We start from the raw sequence: 20,639 nt of genomic DNA on the forward strand, positions 1-20,639 counted from the left end.
TTAGGCCAGGTTGCTGTGCTGGCTCATCCTCCTTAGAAAAATATGCAACCTCCAATGAGTTTCCTGATGATACCCTGAACTTCATCAAAACGCACCCGCTCATGGACGAGGCTGTGCCTTCCATAATCAACAGGCCATGGTTCCTGAGGACAATGGTCAGGTGGGTGTCAAGCAAACCGTGTTCTAAATGGATTTCCCCTACTCCATCTTGTGCTCATAGAACCTCTCAGTGGATCATGCTTTGAAATGCCGCAAACATCTTCTGTTATCCTGGGCATCGATTCAGTTATGAAATGCCGGCCGGTTGGGTGGATGCCACCAAACCTCCATGACTACATTCCCAGTAAGAAGAGTTCTGATATTTTAAGGCTAATTGGATACATGCCAGCAATTAGAGGAAACAGAGATATCTCCTTCCAGGTTAGCCCATTAATTCAATCTGTGCAAAAGAAAGAAACAGCGAAGGAGAATCAGTCAATGGATATGGATACCTGTTTGGTTGGATATGGTCGCAAACATGCTGCAGATTCCATGTGAGCCCTGTCCCTGGGTTGTTAGCTGTCAAACGGAGCATGGACAAATGGAGCATTTGCACAAGTATACCAGCACGAAGGATTCATACTTGAGCATTTGTTAGCATCTGAAGTGGTGGCCAACAGAGAAGGGATAGCTGATTAGAAATCTATGACAGCATTAAATAGTCCTCCTTGTGTTTATTTTGGAGCTTATTTCCAAACAATTCCACAGGCTTTCCCAAGTGCTATCCAGTTGTGGGAGTCATCAAACAAAATGTTAATTAACTTTACCACCCTTTTTAAACAGTGACTTTATTGAAGATATGAAAGTACTATAATGGCTGTTGCCCATAAGATGGAAACCACGATATAAAATTTGCAGAAGGGCCCATGTTTTCTGGTTCCTGCCATTGTGCTTAGGAAAAATAGATATCTAAGGAGTATTGAATGACTGAGAGATTTCAGAGAAAGAGGATGCCCAATAGGACTTCTCGTAGGCTTGTGACAGGAGTGATGCCCTTCACCTTTGGCTTTAAATGGATCCTGTTTGTCATGCACATTCTTATGTTTATTAATAGTGACATCAGCACTCCATTTCCCCATCCTTCAGAACTCTTAGCCCCTATCCATGCAATCGGAAAGCCTTCCAATCTGACATGTTGTTGACAAGGTTTTGAACCTCAGAGGAAGGGTATGGAAAAATGGTAGCCATTGCTTTTCTTTTCAGTGTTAAATGAAATGTTAAATGAGTTCACTCATTATTTCTTCCCCTCTTCATAGGAGACATCAGCTTTTCCTTGTTGCTCATGGAAGGGACAATTGCTGAGTGGTTTCAGATGGTTATGACTGTCTATTTATTATGGAACTTGGCCTGTACACACACATACCTCCTTCCTCCCCTTGGAGCCATACTAATGCTCTGCATATGGAAATAAAGGACAAGAACAGCTTGAGAGCATTATTCATGTGCATATATTTTTCTTGAGGTTATTACTAGAAAGCTATGTCACAATTGTTTGAAGTGGAAAAGGGGACAGTTTAATGATAGGCCAACAAAGAGATACAAAATGTGATCCTGTCATTTTAGATACCGCCTGACCAAAATTGCCGTGGACACCGCTGCTGGGCCCTATCAGAATCACACTGTGGTTTTCCTGGGATCAGAGAAGGGAATCATCTTGAAGTTTTTGGCCAGGATAGGAAACAGTGGTTTCCTAAATGACAGCCTTTTCCTGGAGGAGATGAGCGTTTACAACCCTGAAAAGTGCGTAGAATGTTTGATTCTTTCTTTGTAATTATTTATGTTACGGTGATCCCTTTCTTTCAGAGAAAGTCATGCCAGACTTAGGTTTTATGCATTTTTAGATGACTTTTAATATTATTTGTAAAAGTCTTTTAATACATAAAAAGCATTATTTTCTCCTTGCCAATAAAGCATGTGTTTATATAGATACACATGTATATATGTATGTTTATGTGTATATGTGTGTGTGTACGTGCAGGCATAGGATCTATTTCATCTTCATTAGATCGATTAAAAGATCATGTTGTGGGCTGGCAGGTGGGTGTGAGGGTGGTGGCAGGAAAAAGAAAACTGACCCAAGAGAGCCTATTAATGATATTATCTTGCCTTATGAAATTAGGTGTAGCTATGATGGAGTAGAAGACAAGAGGATTATGGGCATGCAACTGGACAAAGCAAGCAGTTCTCTGTATGTTGCATTCTCCACCTGTGTGATCAAAGTTCCCCTTGGCCGGTGTGAACGACATGGGAAGTGTAAAAAGTATGTATGTTGCCTCATTGACCATTAGAAAGTCCACAGTGCTTAGAAAGGAATCCTAGGTAGCTCATGGTCATCCTCTTCCTGCAGAACCTGTATCGCCTCCAGAGACCCATATTGCGGGTGGGTAAAGGAAGGAGGTTCCTGTGCCCACCTGTCACCCGGCAGCAGGTAAGGAGCCTGAGGTGTGGGAGAGGGTAAAGTGGCCTTTTGAGGCTATGCATTTTAGATGTATGACTAATCGTGCTCGCACACACCACCACCACATGGTCTTCTGTGCACAAACCTCATCAGTGGGACTGCGAGGCATTCTCCTTCCATTCCTCATCGCATAGAGCACTCCAGCATCACATGTGGCAGATTTCCAATTTATTAATCATCCATCCTCAGACTGACTAAAAACACAGAGAAAAGAAACACAGTGGGCTTCTAAGTATTCCCTGGAGAGAGGGACAAGAAGGTGTGAGACTTGATCACCGTGGTGCGAGAACAGCAGAGAAAAGGAGCAACAGGGTACCAATTAGATTAGTGATGTGGTTTGTCCAGCTGTAGCAAAACTGGCTCCTCTAATTGACCAAACAGGGCTGAGAAGAAATCAGAGCATTTGTTAAGCGATGAATTTGTACTGCAAGCATGGTGTCTACATCTAATAAACCTTCCTCCTGCACTAAAGAACAGTTGACCCTATTACTCATTAGGTAGTCAATCAATTCTTGGCAGTTCTCCAGAAGATCAGCTAGGTCAGGCCAGCCTACTTTGCCTGTGATTTTGGTGCTTAAAGTTGTTAGCCTGGCTTTAAATGCTTAGATGGCATTAGTTAAAAGGTTTCTTTTGTTTTTACTTGAGTAGATGTGAAGTCCAAAATAACGTTTGGAAAAATATTCAGTGCATGCCCTAGACAGGTTATGGCAACTCGAGGAAGGTACCGTATGGCAGCACAGTTCTTTCTTAGGCATTCCTTCAACTTCCCCAGATCCAAAGGGGGAACAGAATCGTCCTCACATCACTCTGAGCCTCCTCCCCCATTTTAGAATAGCTAGACAAACAGACAGAAGGGTATATTGATGACCACCACCTGCATAGTTTGAGGGAAGGTATTCCTATAAGCAAAGCTAATGATAAGTGTAAAGTCTGACCTGGAAGTTTGACTAATGCAAAGCATTGACTCACTAAATATCATTAGATCACTTTGCAATTTGCAAGTAGCAATATTGACATAAGACAGTGTTAGAGCTTTACATCTTTTCATGGGAACCCTTGAGTGAAAGAGAAAGGATCACAAAGCAAAGTGAGGGAAACTAAGAAACGACCTTTCTATATTCGAGACCAAAGGTAATGAGACTGATTTTTAAAAATAATTTTTTAATTTGATATGAGAATCTCAAAACTGTTCCCTTAAAGATCTCCTTACACACTTCATTGCTGAAGACATGTGGAACTCTCCTTGGGAAGTGATTTTCATTACCACTAGAAATCTTTATCTTTTGAAGTTGAATTTGATTTTTACCACAGCAAAAAGCATTGGAAAGCAAATATGGTGGATTATTAGATCAAGGTGTCACTTTCAAAATAGTGTGCCTGTATGGCTCATAAATAAGTTCTGAAGGCAGCTGCAAAAATGGGAGTTTCAATTATGTTGTGGGACAAAGCACAGTTTCCCCCAAAAAGGCTAGTATTCCTTTGGATGATTCCAGTGTGCTTATTTTAAAAATAAAAATAGATATTATTAAGATTGGTCTTATTGTTATAAAGCCTGTACAGCCCAATGGTGACCAAGTGGATTTGAAATAAAAGTGAGCATGTAGAGGAGTGTGAGGGTAATAGTCCTGAGGATGGCGTGTAGGGCTGGGAGCAAACGAAATACCTGAGTGGTCTCAGCAAAATGCACCACCATGTCCTGTCACCTTCACAGGCCGCGCATATCCGCCAGCCATTTGTACCTTTGAACACCCTGTTATACAAGTTATTTCTAAGCAAAGAAACAGATAAAGGTCTAGGAAGGTAAGAGTTGATATGAAAGAGAAAGTAGAGAGGAAAAGACCTATTTTTTTTAATTCATAGACTTCTAAATCACTTATATAAGAAATGTATGTTAACATTTAAACTTTTTAAATGTTTAAGAAATGCTCAGGGAATTAGAGAAAAAGAAGGATATAAATAATCCACAAACTAATATTTGAATTAACTGCTTAAACCATGGCTTTTCTTTGGAAATTCATGTTTAAGACTCATTTCTGTAAACTTCAGAGAGAAATTTTCAAGCTATCAACTCCTTTTTTCGCATCTTGTGATCAGTTTCTCAAACTGTGCTAGTTTCTTTAGTGAAACTTAAGACTCATTCTGGAATACTGACTCATATTATTGAATTTGTTTCTGTCTTTCTTCTCTCCCCTCCTTTTTTTAAAGACTGACTTTTGAACAGGACATAGAGCGTGGCAATACAGATGGCCTGGGGGACTGTCACAGTAAGTAAAGCTTTTATCCATGTTTATCTTTGGGCAAAGATGCTTTTATCAAATGGCCTAGAAACATTACCCCACATGTGGAATTGTGTGCACCTGGTGCTAAAACATGCATAAATAACAGACATCATCTTCTAAATATCAAATAAAGAAAATAGTATGTTTTAAAGCCAGTGTTGTCAATGTTGTTGCTATAAATGCTGGCCCCTGTTTCATTATTAGAATGCTGTGGGGAATAGATGGACTCTAGAGGATATTAATTATAGCAGAGCAGTAAGTTATATCAGCGTTTCCATTAAAAAACCACGGTTTTGGGGGCCGGCCCTATGGCACAGTGGTTAAGTTCGGCACGCTCCGCTTCAGCAGCATGGGTTCATGGGTTTGGATCCTGGGTACAGACCTACACCACTTGTCAGCCATGCTGTGGCTGCAACCCACATATAAAGTGGAGGAAGATTGGTTGACACAGATGTTAGCTCAGGGCTAATCTTTCCCAAGTAAAAAAAGAGGGAGATTGGCAACAGATGTTAGTTCAGAGCAAATCTTCTTCAGCAAAACAGACAAACAAATGAGCCACAGTTTTTGTTATTTTTATTATTAACTACTGTTTACTGTAATTTTTAGCCAAATAATAGAAAGATTGATCACTGTAAAAATTCTAGCTTTTTAATTGAATGGGACTGTTTTATTCTCCTTGAACATATCAGTTGACAAAAGTAATTATTTTTTAAATTAGATTTATGTCTATTACCATTTGCAGTAGAAAAAACATTTTAGAAAGAACCCACTAAGTACAGGTGACCCAAAATAACTGTTTTATAGAAATTAACTTACTAGGCTAATCTCAGAGTTGATTTCAAAAGTTATTAGATGGTAACATTTTAGTCAGAACTTTATATAAAGGATTCTGACCCAAATTCTTTCTAGTTGTCCTGTGATCTGAGTAATAGCAATATTCTCCTGAAAATGCTTTATTAATGCTAATTTAGAGAATAATGCCATACTCTTGGAAAATATTTACTTTGCAGTGTTTTAAATGTTATATGTGATGAATTTCAAGAAGCTTGCATTCAAAATGGCACCAAAAAATCTCTCCTAAGGGAATGAAACTATATCACTCCTGATATTTGATTCTATAATGAAAATCATAGATATAACTCTAAATCTTTGAGCCATGAATACTGAAATTTCAGGCTTGAAGGTGCCATTCAACTTTCTACCTTATCTTTTTTAGAGATCAGATATAATCATATAAAGAGGGCGACAGGCAGCCTCATCTCCAAATTCTTTGCCACATATTTTTTGTTTGAAAATATTATATATTGTTATATAATATATATGTTATATATTATATATTCTTATTGATTATGTCTTCACACACAAAATTTGTGAGTTAAGAAATTAGTATAGGAGACAGTGTCATCACCAAAAGATCTGTGCTACTTGTGTGCTATGGGACAATCTGATGTTTGGTCGGTGGATCTTTTTTTTGGAGGGAAGATTAGACCTGAGCTAACATCTGCCGCCAATCCTCCTCTTTTTGCTGAGGAAAACTGGCCCTGAGCTAACATCCCTGCCCATCTTCCTCTACTTTATATGTGGGATGCCTACTACAGCATGGTGTGCCAAGAGGTGCCATGTCCCCACCTGGGATCCGAACCTGCGAACCCCGGGCCGCTGAAGCGGAACATGCAAACTTAACTGCTGAGGCACCGGGCCGGCCCCTGATTGGTGGATCTTAATCATATTGTAGTGCCTTACGGTTCCGTTTTCAGGGAAATAGGTGTTGGTTTGTGTGTCTATGTGAGTGAACTTAATTAGCTGAGTTTAGTAAATAACTTTCTTCATATTTTTATGATCTAGTGGTATGGGCATCTGTAGAAAAAATGAAGTGAATTGAATAGGTAAATATATGCAAAATGTGAAAATGTTTGTTACTGCCTGTATAAAGCGTCATTGCACCAGTAGGCTCACACCACACCTGTGTCCTCGGGCGGAGGAACCTGAGGAAGCCTCTGTCTCTAGCACAGGAGAGAACCTCAGGTCCGAAGCCAGTGACTGACTCCTTCATCTCAGCAGTCAAGCCTCTGTGTTTTCATGTGCTCCCTAACCTTGAACCCCACTCCTGCTGAGGCACGTAGGGTGCCCGCTCAGGGCAGGAGGTAAGGCTGCCCCTCTGCTGCCTTTCCAAGTGTCTTCTCTGCTGCCTGTGCCCCTGCTGGAGCATGAACACTTCTATTAGACTTACCTATTCACATATAGGCACTCAGAGGATTTAGAAAATTGGTGCACAATGACTCTTTAACAGGATTTTAAGGGGAAATGAGGAAATCATAAAGAGCCAGTGTCAGAAGCTGAGTAGCAGGCTGAGGAATCATTGATGTGACCCAGACCCACAGCACACACACACATATGTATGTTGCCTATGTGTGTGTGTGATTATTTTTGTTTTTAATTTCCTAACTAAAACCTCTGCTGAGTTCAGAACATTGTGATACTGGACAGTTCCTCACAGCATGGTCGTGAGGATGAAATGAGAGAGGAGGTAAAGGAAAAAGTGGTCCAGATGTCATTATTTTATCCATATACACATCCCTCTGTATAGAGTAGGGCTTAAATTCTCAGAATCACGTAAAATCACAGTTACCACTCCTTCTACTAACTCTTGCTTGTTCTCTGCCTCTTGGCAACAAAGGCAGTGACTTTGAGGAAACTCACTTTGGGAAGAGAAACAGGGGTGTGAAATCAGACTGAATATATAGCATCTCATATTACAAGTAGGAATTAAGAAGTACTTACTTAGCATTGGGGATCATATGTTAGCATAGTACCGTATTGGCTTGTTTCCACTTATCATGTAAGTCACACTGAGCAGACTGTTAAACATTAAGTAAGCTTCTTCTCCCTTTTGTCTTTCAGATTCCTTCGTGGCACTGAATGGTAAGGAAGACATTGCTCATAATTTAATGTCGATGAAAAGCTACTTGGGAAATCCTGTTTCACTAATCCTCTTGAGTATTTCCAAACCTTAGGTTTCTTTTTTAATTAATTTTTTTATCCTCATTATTTTTTTATAGACATTTCAACTCCTCTACCAGATCATGAAATGTCTTACAACACAGTATATGGTCAGTTCATGGATTTCTTTTTTTTTTTTAATTCTTCAACCACTCATCTCATGGTAGTTTATAGTTTTCATCCCTAAACATCATGGACCAGATTCTTTGTTACTTCAGGGCCCCAATTCACTAAAATTATTTATAGATTTCATGATGCCTCAAAAATCACTCTGCCTGTATGAAACAGTTGACATGTGAGACTGAGTCCTACATTTTTAATCCACATAACATGAAATATGCCAACCTTAGGGAATTTGGTGAATATATTTAATGAGTTCTTGAGGGAGAAGAAATGGCTTTTGGCCATAAGTATATCCAAGATAAAAGGATAGTGCTTATAACTAATAGGCCATAGCTCCTTTACTGACAGAGTACCATTTCCCAGAATGCTGACTTTCAGGACAATCCCCTCTGCAGGAGGAAATCTGTACAGGGTGCAGATCCCAAGTTCTTACTAGCCAGAACTTTCCATTGTAACGTGAAATTAGCCATTGAAATTTAAGCTCACAAAGAGTATGAGTAGTTAGACATATTTTCAGTGAGATTTCTTCAGAACATATACAAGGAAGGGTGACGCAGTGGAAATGACGGGCAAACAGGATTTATCCCATTGTTCCTGCTCTGAAATACAAACACTATATTAAACAAAGCCATTAGGTCCACAAACAGAGTATTCTGAGCTCTTTATAAGTTGAAATGTTCCATTTCCATTTCTCAAAGTTCCCCCAAATGTTTATTAGGGTAAACTATTCATGTGTTTTTTAAATCTAGTATGAAAAACATATGTTTCATAGAAGCTTCTATTCTATTCATAGAAGCTTCTGCATTATAATGGGGACTGTGAGTTTCATTGATATGCAGACATTTTATAGTTTTTGTTTTTAAGATATATAACAGTAACAGTTCTAGGACAGTCTTTAAATGTAGAGGTAGGTCATAAAGGAAGGGGAAAAACTAAAGAGGAGGAAAAAAAGAAGAAAGAAAAGAAAGCAAGTAGATTTAGGATTCAAGGAAGTATTTGAAGATGGCCACAAATGTGTTTAATAGCTCTATGTAAACTCTTAGTCCCTGTGTCTAATTAGCATAAATAAAAAGCCTTTCTTTGAAAGTCCTAAAGACTATCTTATAAAATAGAGCTGTGCAGATGTGGAAAATGGTGCCTGCTTTCTCCTGATTGTCCCCCTTGTGAAGTGAGGCATTGTGGAGTAGATGAGCCCGCAGAATTTGCCCACCTTTAACATTCTCTCCTCTATGATTCAAGCCAGAATATTGAACATCAACAACTGGAAGAGAAATTTCTCAGGAGGCAAATATCTCGCTTAGCTTGCCCTTCAGAAAGAGAATCCACATAGCATCTGCTCTTCTCCAATATCATACTTTGCAATGATTTCCTATAATTGAATAATCATTAGCAGATATTGAAAAATTCAGGTCTTGAATCTAATTGAACTAGCAACCTCCCCAGCATTCATCAGTCATACTAAGATCAATTTTAACTCCCAGGTAATTTCTCATATAGATAGAATAATTAAACCGTGAGATGCTCTTTATGAACAAAAATCACTCTCCAATCTATGGATGTCTCTTATTTCATTTACAAAAGGGAAGAAACTTATTAATTCCTCCATATTAACACTTTAAAGGACAATGACCACTCGCCCTCAGCTCTTAATCAGTGGCTTCTGTGATGAAACTAAAGAAGAGTTGGAATTTTCCTTTCAACTAATGATCCTGTCCATTTCAGGCTAAATCTATCCAGTGTGAAGTGGTAAGATGATTAACTGACCATCAAAATGAGGGCTAGTCCAGACAGTACTTACAAAAACACAGGAGACTTTCTCCTCACAAACTATTGTAAGAGATGCTTATTTTGGAGTTAATAAACATGGAATAGATTTAATTCATCCATCAGCAAATATTTGTTGAGTGCCTACTATTTGCCACTGGACTGGGTGCTGTATTTATACCATCAAAGGAAGGACCAAAGTTTGGGGCTGGCCCAGTGGCACAGTGGTTAAATTCACATGCTCTGCTTCAGCAGTCTGGGGTTCACAGGTTCAGATCCCGGGTGCCAACCTACACACTGCTCATCAAGCCATGCTGTGGTGGCATCCCACATACAAAACAGAGGAAGACTGGCACAGATATATTAGTTCAGGGCGAATCTCCTCAAGCAAAAAGAGGAAGATTGGCAACAGATGTTAGCTCTGGGCCAATCTTCCTCATCAAAAAAAAAAAAGAAGGACCACATTTTTATGAGCATGGATGTAGACTAGGAAGCCAATCTCAAAGTCTGGAATGCACCCACTGTTTCTAGCTATGTCCCCGTAAAAAGTTTAGTGACTGAGGGTAGGCTCATAGAGTAAACTACAAAACCAAAACTGTCTAACTCAGATAAAGAGATCATTTCAATAAACCTTGCAAACTCTCTGCTTGGCAAAATCTCTATGCAACACCATTTGCATGTGGAAGAACCTCTTTTTAGTGAATTGGACCCTGATTATTTCCCTTCTCTCTTCCTCTCTTGTATTGATTTAGTGTCTCTTTTTTGTGTCTAATTGGCTACAATCATTGTTACTAGGTTAGAGTAGTTTGAAGGGTCTCTAACCTCTGGAATCACAAAGACTTGTAGATATAGAGAAACGATACAATGCATATAAAAGTTAACTTTTAAAATCTATCTATTTCTTTGTATATTGTAAGAATAACACATCATAAGCTCTATTGACTAAAATAGGACCTTTCTTATTGGATTAACAAGACAAAATTACAGATTCCAAATCTATTGACATTAAATACCATATTCACGACTGATTGCCTATTTTTGTAGTCTTATTATGGTTACAAAGTCTCTTAGGGAATGCACAAAAATAATGTAGCCTGTAGAATCAGATTCTAAGAAGGAATATAAGTGATTTCCTTTTAACATTTTTAGGCTTGGAGAAGTAATAATAATACACCTCTTTGATTTCAAACTATGGTCTGCTGCTTGCCGGTGCTCTGGCATGGTGGTCCTAAAACTTTTGAGAGTCAAGTATTGCTTTCTCCAACTGCTTCACGAGTGACACGTATTGCCTCTCCTCAAACATAAGTTTAAAAGATTGCAAAGCTCATGCTGCTCTGTTTTTTTTCTTTGGAGTACATCAGATGCATAGTTTCTCTAGATTTACATATAGAAAATGGAGATGTGGTGGGTATTAGACTAACACTTCAGCAATAGGAAGGAGCTGATTTCTCACATTTGTGTAAAACATTTTCCTACCTAACTACCATCTGGTCCACATTAATTTCCTCTCATAGCCATAGATTTCCATTACCAATGAGTTTTCCATGTCTTTGCAGCATATGGGCCAGGAAATCTTTCTACAGAGAATGTGTCCCTTAGGCATATATTTCCCCTAGATTACTGTATTAAGAAATGTTCTCCCTAAACCATACTTATGGCATTACCATAAAATTGCCCCTTGAACACAGTTAAATTGAAAGTGCTCAAAATGTATATCAATTGAGGTAAAAGAAATTCTTACTACTTAGAAGAGAGGTTCTTTTTTTCCCTTCCCCCCTTTCTGACTCCCTACAAAGCTGTTTCTAATTGTTTGCTTATGCTGGGTGCTGAATTCTCTCTTAGGTTGACCATATATTTTATTATAGCAATGTTGAATTCAAGAGTAGAAAATAGAGGCTCTATTTTAGCCGTCAATATAACAAAAAAGGAAGTAAAAGAAATTCTGTATTTCCAATTCCAGGTTAATTTTCCTACCAGTTCTCTTATCAGTATTATGAAATGAGATGTGAAACCCGAAATGTAAAAACACAAAGTCTAGAAGCAAGCATTCTTGAGTTTTAAATGAACGTGTTTTTAGCAACTGAACATGAACCAGACTATTTGCAACAAAGCGGGTGTTTGAAGCTATGTGGGAGCCAAAAAACCTCCACACGGAAAGGGGCCTCTTACATGGTACCAAAGCTTTGCGGTAGCATTTAAATGTGGTGCTTCCATAAAGATCGTTATAGCTTAGATGAGCCACTTGACTGGCTTGCTTTTCCTTGCTATCTTTTTTATATATACTTTGTAATTTGCAGCATTAAAGTCTCCTGGGAATCCCACTTCAATAATATTGTAAAAAAGAAGAATGCAGTGCACTCTTCATTCTACTCTTTCTTTCTGGTTGCCAGTATTTTATTTATCACATACATGGTGATCACACCCAAGGCCACTTGTGAATCTGTCCTACTTTCTACCAAAGGCATCAACTACACATTCACAGTAGTTGCCCTGCTGTCTTTTTAAAAATTGTTCAAGAGGTTGCTATAAGATGGTTTAATAAGCCAAAGCCTCTCCTTGAAAATCACAGAAAGGTTCTATTTTATTTCTACCAGAAAGAACAGGTAGTGGGGCTGCTTTAAATCATTGTGATAGTTCAGATCAAAGCACCTGACACAATCTGCATTTCACCTTGTGGGAGGAAAGCTGTGGAATGTATTCACAGGAAATGTCCAGAGTTTCTGCTGTGACTCGCAGCCTAGCCATCCTTATTCTGACATTATCATGGTAGGCTACTCTGCAGCTCATAAAGCTTTCCCTTTGCAATGGGGATCATATCAGTGAGCGAGCCCTCAAAAACAACCTCTCACAAGTGTGAGTCATGAAACCATGAACCTGACTTTGTCAGAAGGAGACCCAAAGGGCACAGCCATAACAACATGGAGCAGTTGAGGGCTCCATTCCAGGGAAAAGGAGGTGGAAGCAGGTCCTTTTAGAAAGCAGTCACTACTCCCAGAAAGAAGAATGCCTGTGAAGTTGACTTGCAGCTGAAAACTAGACACACCCTCCATGAGAAAGGCTCCATGAGAAAGGCTCTGGACAGCTGAGTTATTTGTGATGGGGGAGAGGCTCGCCCACTACCATAGAACCTGCCCCATCAGTCACAAACGGTGTCCCCAGAGTGGACACATTCTGCTGTCAGAGTTGATATGGGAATACCAAAGAAGGATACTAGTATTTCTTGAGTACCTACTATGTGGCAGACACTGTTAGATACTTCAACCATTATGTCACTTTATCCTCTCAACACTGGGAGGTAAGTGACATCATCCCCATTTTATGCACAAGGAGAACCAAGGCCCAGAGAGGTTAAGTGATTCCCCAAGGCTTACTCAGCAAGCAGCAAAGATAGGATCTGGCCCTTCATCCTCTACCTACAAGTTCAAGGGGTCTTCTGCTGAAACCCATCCCCTAGCCTTGTTATTTCTAAGGCAATCTCCTTTCAGTCTACAGCCAGTTTGGGTGGCGCTCCTCCTGGCCTCTGAGCACAGGGAATGTGGGTGTCCCCAGTGATGTTTTCCCTAACTGTATTTGTGATGAAAACAGGGCACTCCAGTTCCCTCTGGCCCAGCACCACCACGTCAGATTCGGCGGCTCAAGAGGGGTATGAGTCTAGGGGAGGAATGCTGGACTGGAAGGATCTGCTCGATTCACCTGACAGCACAGACTCTTTGGGGGCAGTGTCTTCCCATAATCACCAAGACAAGAAGGGTAAGGCCTTGGAAATGCCTCTTCCTCTGGGGGGAGAGGGAGGGAAAAGTGGGGAGGACTGTGTAACTGCTTCCAGCTGAATCATAGAAGCTTTTAAGGAACCTCCAACAGACTGTGACTGAAAGCTTCTCAAAAAAGACTGCAACTCAGTCCTCTCTACTAGGCTTGATCCTAAACCATTCCCCAACCAGGGAGAAACCACACAAAACAAATAACACATCCTCTCGGCTTCCTCCGCCCCAAAGAGGTGTGGCTTGGCCCCAAGCAGATGCTGGCTCCCGAGATCCCTTTCCACTCCTCTTAGCTCATTCTGTGATGTTTGGATCCTCTTTTCCCACCATCGTGGGATGGCATGCAGTGCGGACTTTGGCAAGCACACGTAATGGAAGTCAAGGCCTGTTTAATCAGTGAATGGAGAAATAGCCGGGAAGAATCTTTTCTGGCTGGTAGCATCTCTCACTCTTGCGTGGTGCTGAATTTGAATAAAGCCGTGGTCCTGGGCCGTACTGTAATTGCCCTTAGAGGACAACAGCTCACACAAAAATATGTTATTTAATCAAGCAGAATTGTTGTGCATTTAAAACGGAAAGGAAGCTGCTCTAAATGAAAGGGATTCTACTGTGAACTGTCCCAAATTCTCCCTTGCTTTCTTTGCTCAACTAGAGACAGGAAATGTCCTCTCTTTTCTCACCATTCGCTGCTTCTGGTAACACATCCTACTTTAGTTGCAGCTGCAACCAAAGAGGCCTTTACTTGTCCAAAAAACAGTCTTGTAAATCAGAGACTGAAAAGCCCAGTTATGTTGCGAGCTGTTTCCCCCCATTCAGAATTGTTTACCTCTATATGTTTTCAAGAGTTTCATCCAAGCAGGAATTTGAGTCTCGATGGCAGACCAGCCGCAGTGACCCTTGGACAACAGTCTCTAGCGTGTCCTCCCCTAGAGTCTTCTGTATCCATAGTTCCATCTTTACTTTTAGAGAAGACTTTCGAGGCAGGCTCACATGCTAAATTTTCATCCTCTTTTTTGTGTCTCATCTCCTGAGAGTCCCATTCCCTCTGCTGCTCTATGTGCCAAGCCGAAATGTGACGATGGAGCCCTTTTAACTTGTTCTTGGGCAAAAAGCTTAACTGATTTTATTACTGTTCTATAATTTATTAATATACCCTGTCCCAAATCTTAAAAATAAAAAAAAAGTGGTTTTGTCTCAGCAGCCTCCTTAAGTTAGAGGGATCCCCCCATCCCGAGAAAGCACCAGGCCAGTTGGTGATGGAACGGAACCGTCACAACAGGCCACAAGCCCTAGCATGTGCCATTATTTGTTATGTGTGGCTCCAGCCTGCAGATGTGTTAGTCTTGGCCCAGTTCTCAAGGAGAGACAACTCAGTAAAATCACTTTGTGTTTGCCCAGTGCAACTTTCTGAAAAACCAAACAGCCTTTCCAGTAAGGCATTAAATATGTCAACCAAACATCCAGCCATTGGTTACAATCATTTTCTCTTCACTTCGCGAGATGGGTGGCGTGAATTTTCTCCAGTCGTTAACTCTCCCAAGGGATGGAGGTTTTCAAAGAGTCCAATTAACACTTTGACGGATCACTTTCAAATTCGGCATTGTTCATTCTCTTGGGTCTTATTATGAATATTGACAAAGCTGGAAGCAGTCTACAGATTGTCAGACAATGGTGGCAGAGGTGACTGCATGGGTGTTTAACATGATCACTGTTCTTGTGCTATGAACTCCTTGCCTTGCCCTATCAAATTCAAGTTTGATTTTTGACAATTGATTATGTATTTGATGGGGCAATGAAAATGAGTTGTTATGCAGAAATTAAAAAAAAAGATGTAGCTTAATGTTCCTTTTACCATGATTTTTATGATTTTAATTTCCATTTTGCTGTGAATTATTTTTCTGTTTAATGTTCATGATTTACTTTCAACTTTTGTTCTGTTTTGCCAAGCACTGTGTGGTATGACTTGGTGATGGCGTTATTCTGTTGGAAAAGTCTTTTCTTTTCTGACTCATTATGATGTCCCTTAAATTGACCCAATCTGTGATCCCTTCGCTTTTTTTTCATTCCCTGACGTGGGTGCCTTAATGATGTCACATCCGTGTGTGCAGCATCTCCTGGGATGCGAGAGTTTCATGGGTTTTCTGAGGGCCTCTGGAGGGTGCTCTTTTCACTGGGTCGATTGTCTCTTGGGAATGTGACATTTGTGTGCCCCAGCTTTAGGAGCTAAATATACTCTGGAATTGTTTCTAAAATACCGCACATTTCCCCGCTAAGCAGAAAATGTGTCCGCTGACCAGTTAGCTGAGGAAGAGTCAAGTGTCCCATGCCCTTTTTACTTTGGCCGATGGAAAAAAGACCAGTGAGCAAACGAGCCCACAGCTGTGCTTTGCAGCTATGTTGACCATGACTGGGCTGGTCCATTCTTTGTCCCACCTCATCCTCCAAACAGTTCCACATTTCCAGAGTATGTTTGCTTGCCTTTTTCTTTCTTTTCCTTGCTATGTCTTTCATCTTGATTTAATCCTGTGCGTCCCTCACATTCTGTCAAAGCACTGTCCCTCACCTTGCAATCTAACCCCTTCTGCTACCATTGTTCTTAGCCTCCCCCTTTCAAAATACTAGACTCAAGCCCTCTGCCCCCCTGTGGAATGTTCCAAGGCTCTTTCCTTCTACACTGTGAGTAGCATTCTGATGCTGTATGTATATAGTCACACTAACAAAGTGTGAGAAGAGACCTGCAAAGCACGCAGAAGCATTATCACAGAAAATGAAGCAATTTTCTCTCTCAGTAACTGGCCTTGCCCTTCATTACCCTACTGGCCTTGTCTAATGTCTCTTGTCTTTGCTGCTTTTCTTTAAAATCGCGTGATATCTTTCGAGCCCCAGATTCATTAGTGAAAACAGAGCCAACTGCTCTGTTTTATCTCTGGGTCCCTAGATGTCTGGAGCCTGTAGACCCAGCCCTTTAATCACCAAGTTGATAAATTAGATGCAGCCCTGGCTACTTCTTTCTTGGTTTTGCCACATTTAAAAATATATATTATTTATTCATCCTATAACTATTGAGGTGGTAATGAGTAGTTACAAAGAGGCTCTAATTACATATGAATAAGAAAGAAAATCCAGTTTATTTTTAGATCTGGCTTGTCTCCCCTCACCCCCCTTCCCACAGCAAAAGAAATAAGAGCTTTCTTTTTTAGGTTAAGCAATCGTAAGAATTAATAGCCACTCTTGTGCCTCTTGTTTCTGACCAAAAGTAACAATACTATAAAACCCGATTTCCAAGAAGACTGCAAGATATGTGAGGAAATTAGCCATGTACCGATCTGCCAAGAGAACTGGTAGCATCAATATAAAATGTAAATGCTGACCGCTGCTGCAAGGACACAAGAATAAATCAGAACACAAGAAAATCCCCTTCTTCAGACTTTATTTTATAGAGTTCTTGTGAGCTCTCAGAAAACAGATAAAGTAGTCAATATATACAAAGATGTTGCCATTTGATTGGAAATGCCAGAATTGTGGTATGCTTATACATTTGGGGAAATCCTTAAAGTGAGAGATTATCACTTTATTACATTTAGTCAAGAAGATATGCTCATTACAGACAAGGAAAAGAAGTAGCGACAGAATTTAAATTAGAGATCAAATGAATAATTTAAACTAAAATGTACAGTAAATGTTGAATAATCAATGTACAAGCTATTTGTGTAAGCAATTTCTAGTTTGGGAAATAATATTCCGGTAAGATTCCTAAGATCTGTAAAGGTAATGAATATATTGTCCACACTTCATAACCATCCTGAATGGAATTTTATAAATCACAGTTTTTCAATAATCCTCTTTATAGTCAATTATATTCCTCAAATACATCATAGCTTACAGTAGTATTGTCTCCAAGTGGGACATGCAGCAACCTACATGAGATGATTTAGGTGGCTTGGGGACACGATGGCCTTGAAGAATATTGAATCATGCGGTGGAAAGTTACTATGCACTTTTCCTTTCTCTTTCAGTCTTCTTGGTTATGTCAAGGCAAAAGTCTCAATTTGGTGCTTTATCATTAACAACTGCCTCGACTTGCTACTATTCCATTTTGACAAGAAAGAGAAAGATTAGACCAAGGGTTTTGCCTTGCCGCTGAAGCTAGCTGGAATTAACATTGTTTTGCTTTCAGTTACTATTATTTATTTATTTATTTTGTTTGGTTTGGTTTTTTTTTTTTGAGGAAGATTAGCCCTGAGCTAACTGCTGCCGATCCTCCCCTTTTCGCTAAGGAAGACTGGCCCTGAGCTAACATCCATGCCCATCTTCCTCCACTTTATATGTGGGATGCCTACCACAGCATGGTGTGCCAAGCGGTGCCATGTCCGCACCCGGGGTCCAAACCAGTGAAACCCGGGCCGCCGAAGCGGAATGTGTGCACTTAACCACTGCACCACCAGGCCGGCCCCCCAGTTAATTTTATTTTTATGGTTAATTTCTACCTAGGAAAAGTGACACTTTTTTCCATTTATAATAACGATATAAAGTTTCCATTTGAAATACATTTTAAAGGTAATTTGAATAAAATATTAAGTAAATAGTAATGCAGAAAGTATGGGGATATAAAAGTACTAAGGAAATAACACGGTAGGTGAGACTGAATGGATCATTGAAATTGTAGCGTCGGTAGTTAAATAACTAAAGTTTGGGTAACTCTGGCCTAGAGCAATTAAAAGAGTCTGGGGAGGATTAAGCTACTACCAAAACTTTTCTAGCATTTGGAAGAACAAGATTTAATAACCGCCACACCTTCTGTTGGCTGGGTTCTGAGTGTTGCAATTACACGATCTAGTCTCTTCTGATTTCTCTTCCAACTACTGAGCTTTGTGATTGGGAATGAGAAGTTTAGTCAAGTAGGAATTTAGAGTAAAATGGATTTCGACTAAAAAGAAATTAGTCATTCTAGGCTTGTTAAGCATCTGGCAAGATTTTTCTGCAGACCAGCAGTGAGCATCCAAGTGTAGACTTGTAGCTGGTTATTACCCAAATTGTGGCCGAGGGAAAGTTTACTTTCTGCACTCCTGCTTCCCGGCTACTTCTCTGATCTCTGTAAGGACCTTGTGCTACAGTGTGTTCCCCGGGCCTGGCAACAACCTACACTTGACCCTTCGTACTCTTTCCTCTCATTCAAACTTTACCTATTCTGAGTCACAAACCCTCAGAGCCAGGTTTTCTTCATTAACAGGCTGGGAAATCCAATTTTAGGTGATTATAGTTGATAACAGAACCTGGCCCTGATTGCTCTTGCTTTTTAACAATTTCTGATGCTTAAAATCTAACAGATTGGGGATCTTAAAGCCCTCCCGTTCTCCCAGTGGGGAAAGTGATTTCTTGGCTCCTATCAATGTAGGTGATCTTAGGGACAGAGAAAATTATTGCTAATGACAGTAATAAAGGAAGAAAAATAAGCTTCTCTTCTTTTCCTGACTCCTAAACTTGGGCCGAATCTTCTCTGCCATTTCTTCAGTAACATTACCATAACAAAAATGTTTTCTGAGGCGTCTCAAGCAAAATTTATTACTGGCTCCGTAGCACAGTATTGGATGCCAATAAGGAGTTAGTGGCTATAATGGAGATAGACACAGTTCCGGTCCAAGAAATATCAAACCGCCAGACACACGAAGCGCACATAGACTGGAAAATGCACCAGAAAGCCTTTACTACCACCATTGTCTTTGTGAACAAGGCAAAACCATGCACAGCGGACTTTAGAAAAAGATATTAGACAACTGAAGACAACTTAGCTGAACACATCAAGGACATAGCACTTGGAATCCGTTTTTCAGCCTTTTGCTTTAGTCCTTTCCTCAGTACCAATATTACAGCGGCCATATATCACTTGACAGGCAGGATGAAGGAAGTAAGGATTTTAGGTACACGATTCAGACTTAAAATTTTTGTAGAACTGCTGGCCAACTCAGACTTTTTTTGAACAGCTTGAGCTTTATTTCACAAAAACTAAGCCCGTGGTAATTGGCATAGCTTTTATTAGTAAAACCTGTAGTATCCCAGCCATTTTTAAATGTGAAGGTAGAACAGGACAGTCTCGGAGCAGAATTCGGAGAAAGGGGTTCTGTCTGATGGGGAGGACAGCTAGTGGGAGGGACAAGGGGCTCCGACTTCCACCTCACAATCGACAATTCACTGAACCAGGTAGGAGCACGCGTGGCCAGGGCCCAGGAACACTGAGATGGGGACAGATTGCTGCTGTTCCATCAACCCTTTTAAGTTAGGGTTCAGTTAGTTCTGTTTTTGAGGGTTGAGGAAAGGTATCCTTCAAGGTTCATAAGAAATTTGGTATCTACTTTACTGTTGTTGCTGACAATGAAAAATAAAAGACAATTCTTGAAATTTAGTCCATTAGTATTTCTTTCAATTTGTAAACTGTGCTATACTTGCCCCACAAAGATTTAATATCATTTTTATTATTCTCTGTTAAACTATTTTAAACTTCAAAAATCTAGAGTGGGCCTAAAAGAATATTTGTGGGAATCATTAAAAGCACATTATTTGTGGGGAGAAGAGTGGGGTTACTAGATAAAATACAGAATGCCCCGTTGAATTTGGATTCCAGATAAACCATGAATAATTTTTTAGTGTAAGTATGTCCCACATATTGCACGGGACGTCCTTATACCGAAACATTGTCGTTTATCTGAAGTTGAAACTTAACCTGGTGTTCTGTAGATTTATTTGCTCCCTGGCAATCCTGTTGAAGAGGCTGCTGTAACTTATTTAGGGAGAATATAAGATCTAATTTCTAGATTACATTTGCTCCTTAACTCTTATCCAATCTAGGATAACCCACATAAGAGGAACGAAAGTAAAAATTCCATTCTGTGACAAATATTAACATTATAGTTAATTTCAGAGAATTAGCACTAAAAGTTATATATGTGTTTGAAATGTGATAGAGTAAAAGATTATCACTGAATGTAGGCTTTCAAATGCCACTTTTAAGTGAGGAAGGCTTAGAAATCACTGTTCCTAAACAAGGGCATGGTTAAAACTATTGATTCTTTCTGATTTTTATTTAACCACAGGTTTTTTATCAATTATGCTAACCATTTGTATTTTTTTCTTCTTTAATTATATGGCTGCCTTTTTTTTTTTCCATTTCTGTGGCTTTGAAGGGGATGAGCTGATATCTAGAAAGCACTAGAAAATAAT

The 20,639-nt window shown here is 39.8% G+C and overlaps 1 protein-coding gene across 11 annotated transcripts in view; it reads left to right on the plus strand.

The window, feature by feature from the left end:
- Positions 1 to 20,639, plus strand: part of SEMA6A (semaphorin 6A) — a 126,818-nt gene that overhangs the window by 88,117 nt on the left and 18,062 nt on the right. For 4 of the 11 annotated variants that reach the window (XM_023617833.2, XM_070233216.1, XM_070233215.1 and 1 more), the window contains exons 12-18: positions 5 to 160; positions 1,603 to 1,779; positions 2,159 to 2,299; positions 2,387 to 2,467; positions 4,703 to 4,761; positions 7,678 to 7,698; positions 13,249 to 13,413. In XM_023617833.2, the coding sequence (XP_023473601.1) occupies positions 5 to 160; positions 1,603 to 1,779; positions 2,159 to 2,299; positions 2,387 to 2,467; positions 4,703 to 4,761; positions 7,678 to 7,698; positions 13,249 to 13,413 (800 nt within the window). Of the gene's footprint in view, positions 1 to 4; positions 161 to 1,602; positions 1,780 to 2,158; positions 2,300 to 2,386; positions 2,468 to 4,702; positions 4,762 to 7,677; positions 7,699 to 7,835; positions 7,887 to 13,248; positions 13,414 to 20,639 lie in introns of all 11 variants that reach the window. The other 7 variants (XM_023617834.2, XM_070233219.1, XM_070233218.1 and 4 more) reach the window with 2 other exon arrangements.

This window comes from Equus caballus, chromosome 14 (assembly GCF_041296265.1).
Source record: "Equus caballus isolate H_3958 breed thoroughbred chromosome 14, TB-T2T, whole genome shotgun sequence".
NCBI lineage: Eukaryota > Metazoa > Chordata > Mammalia > Perissodactyla > Equidae > Equus > Equus caballus.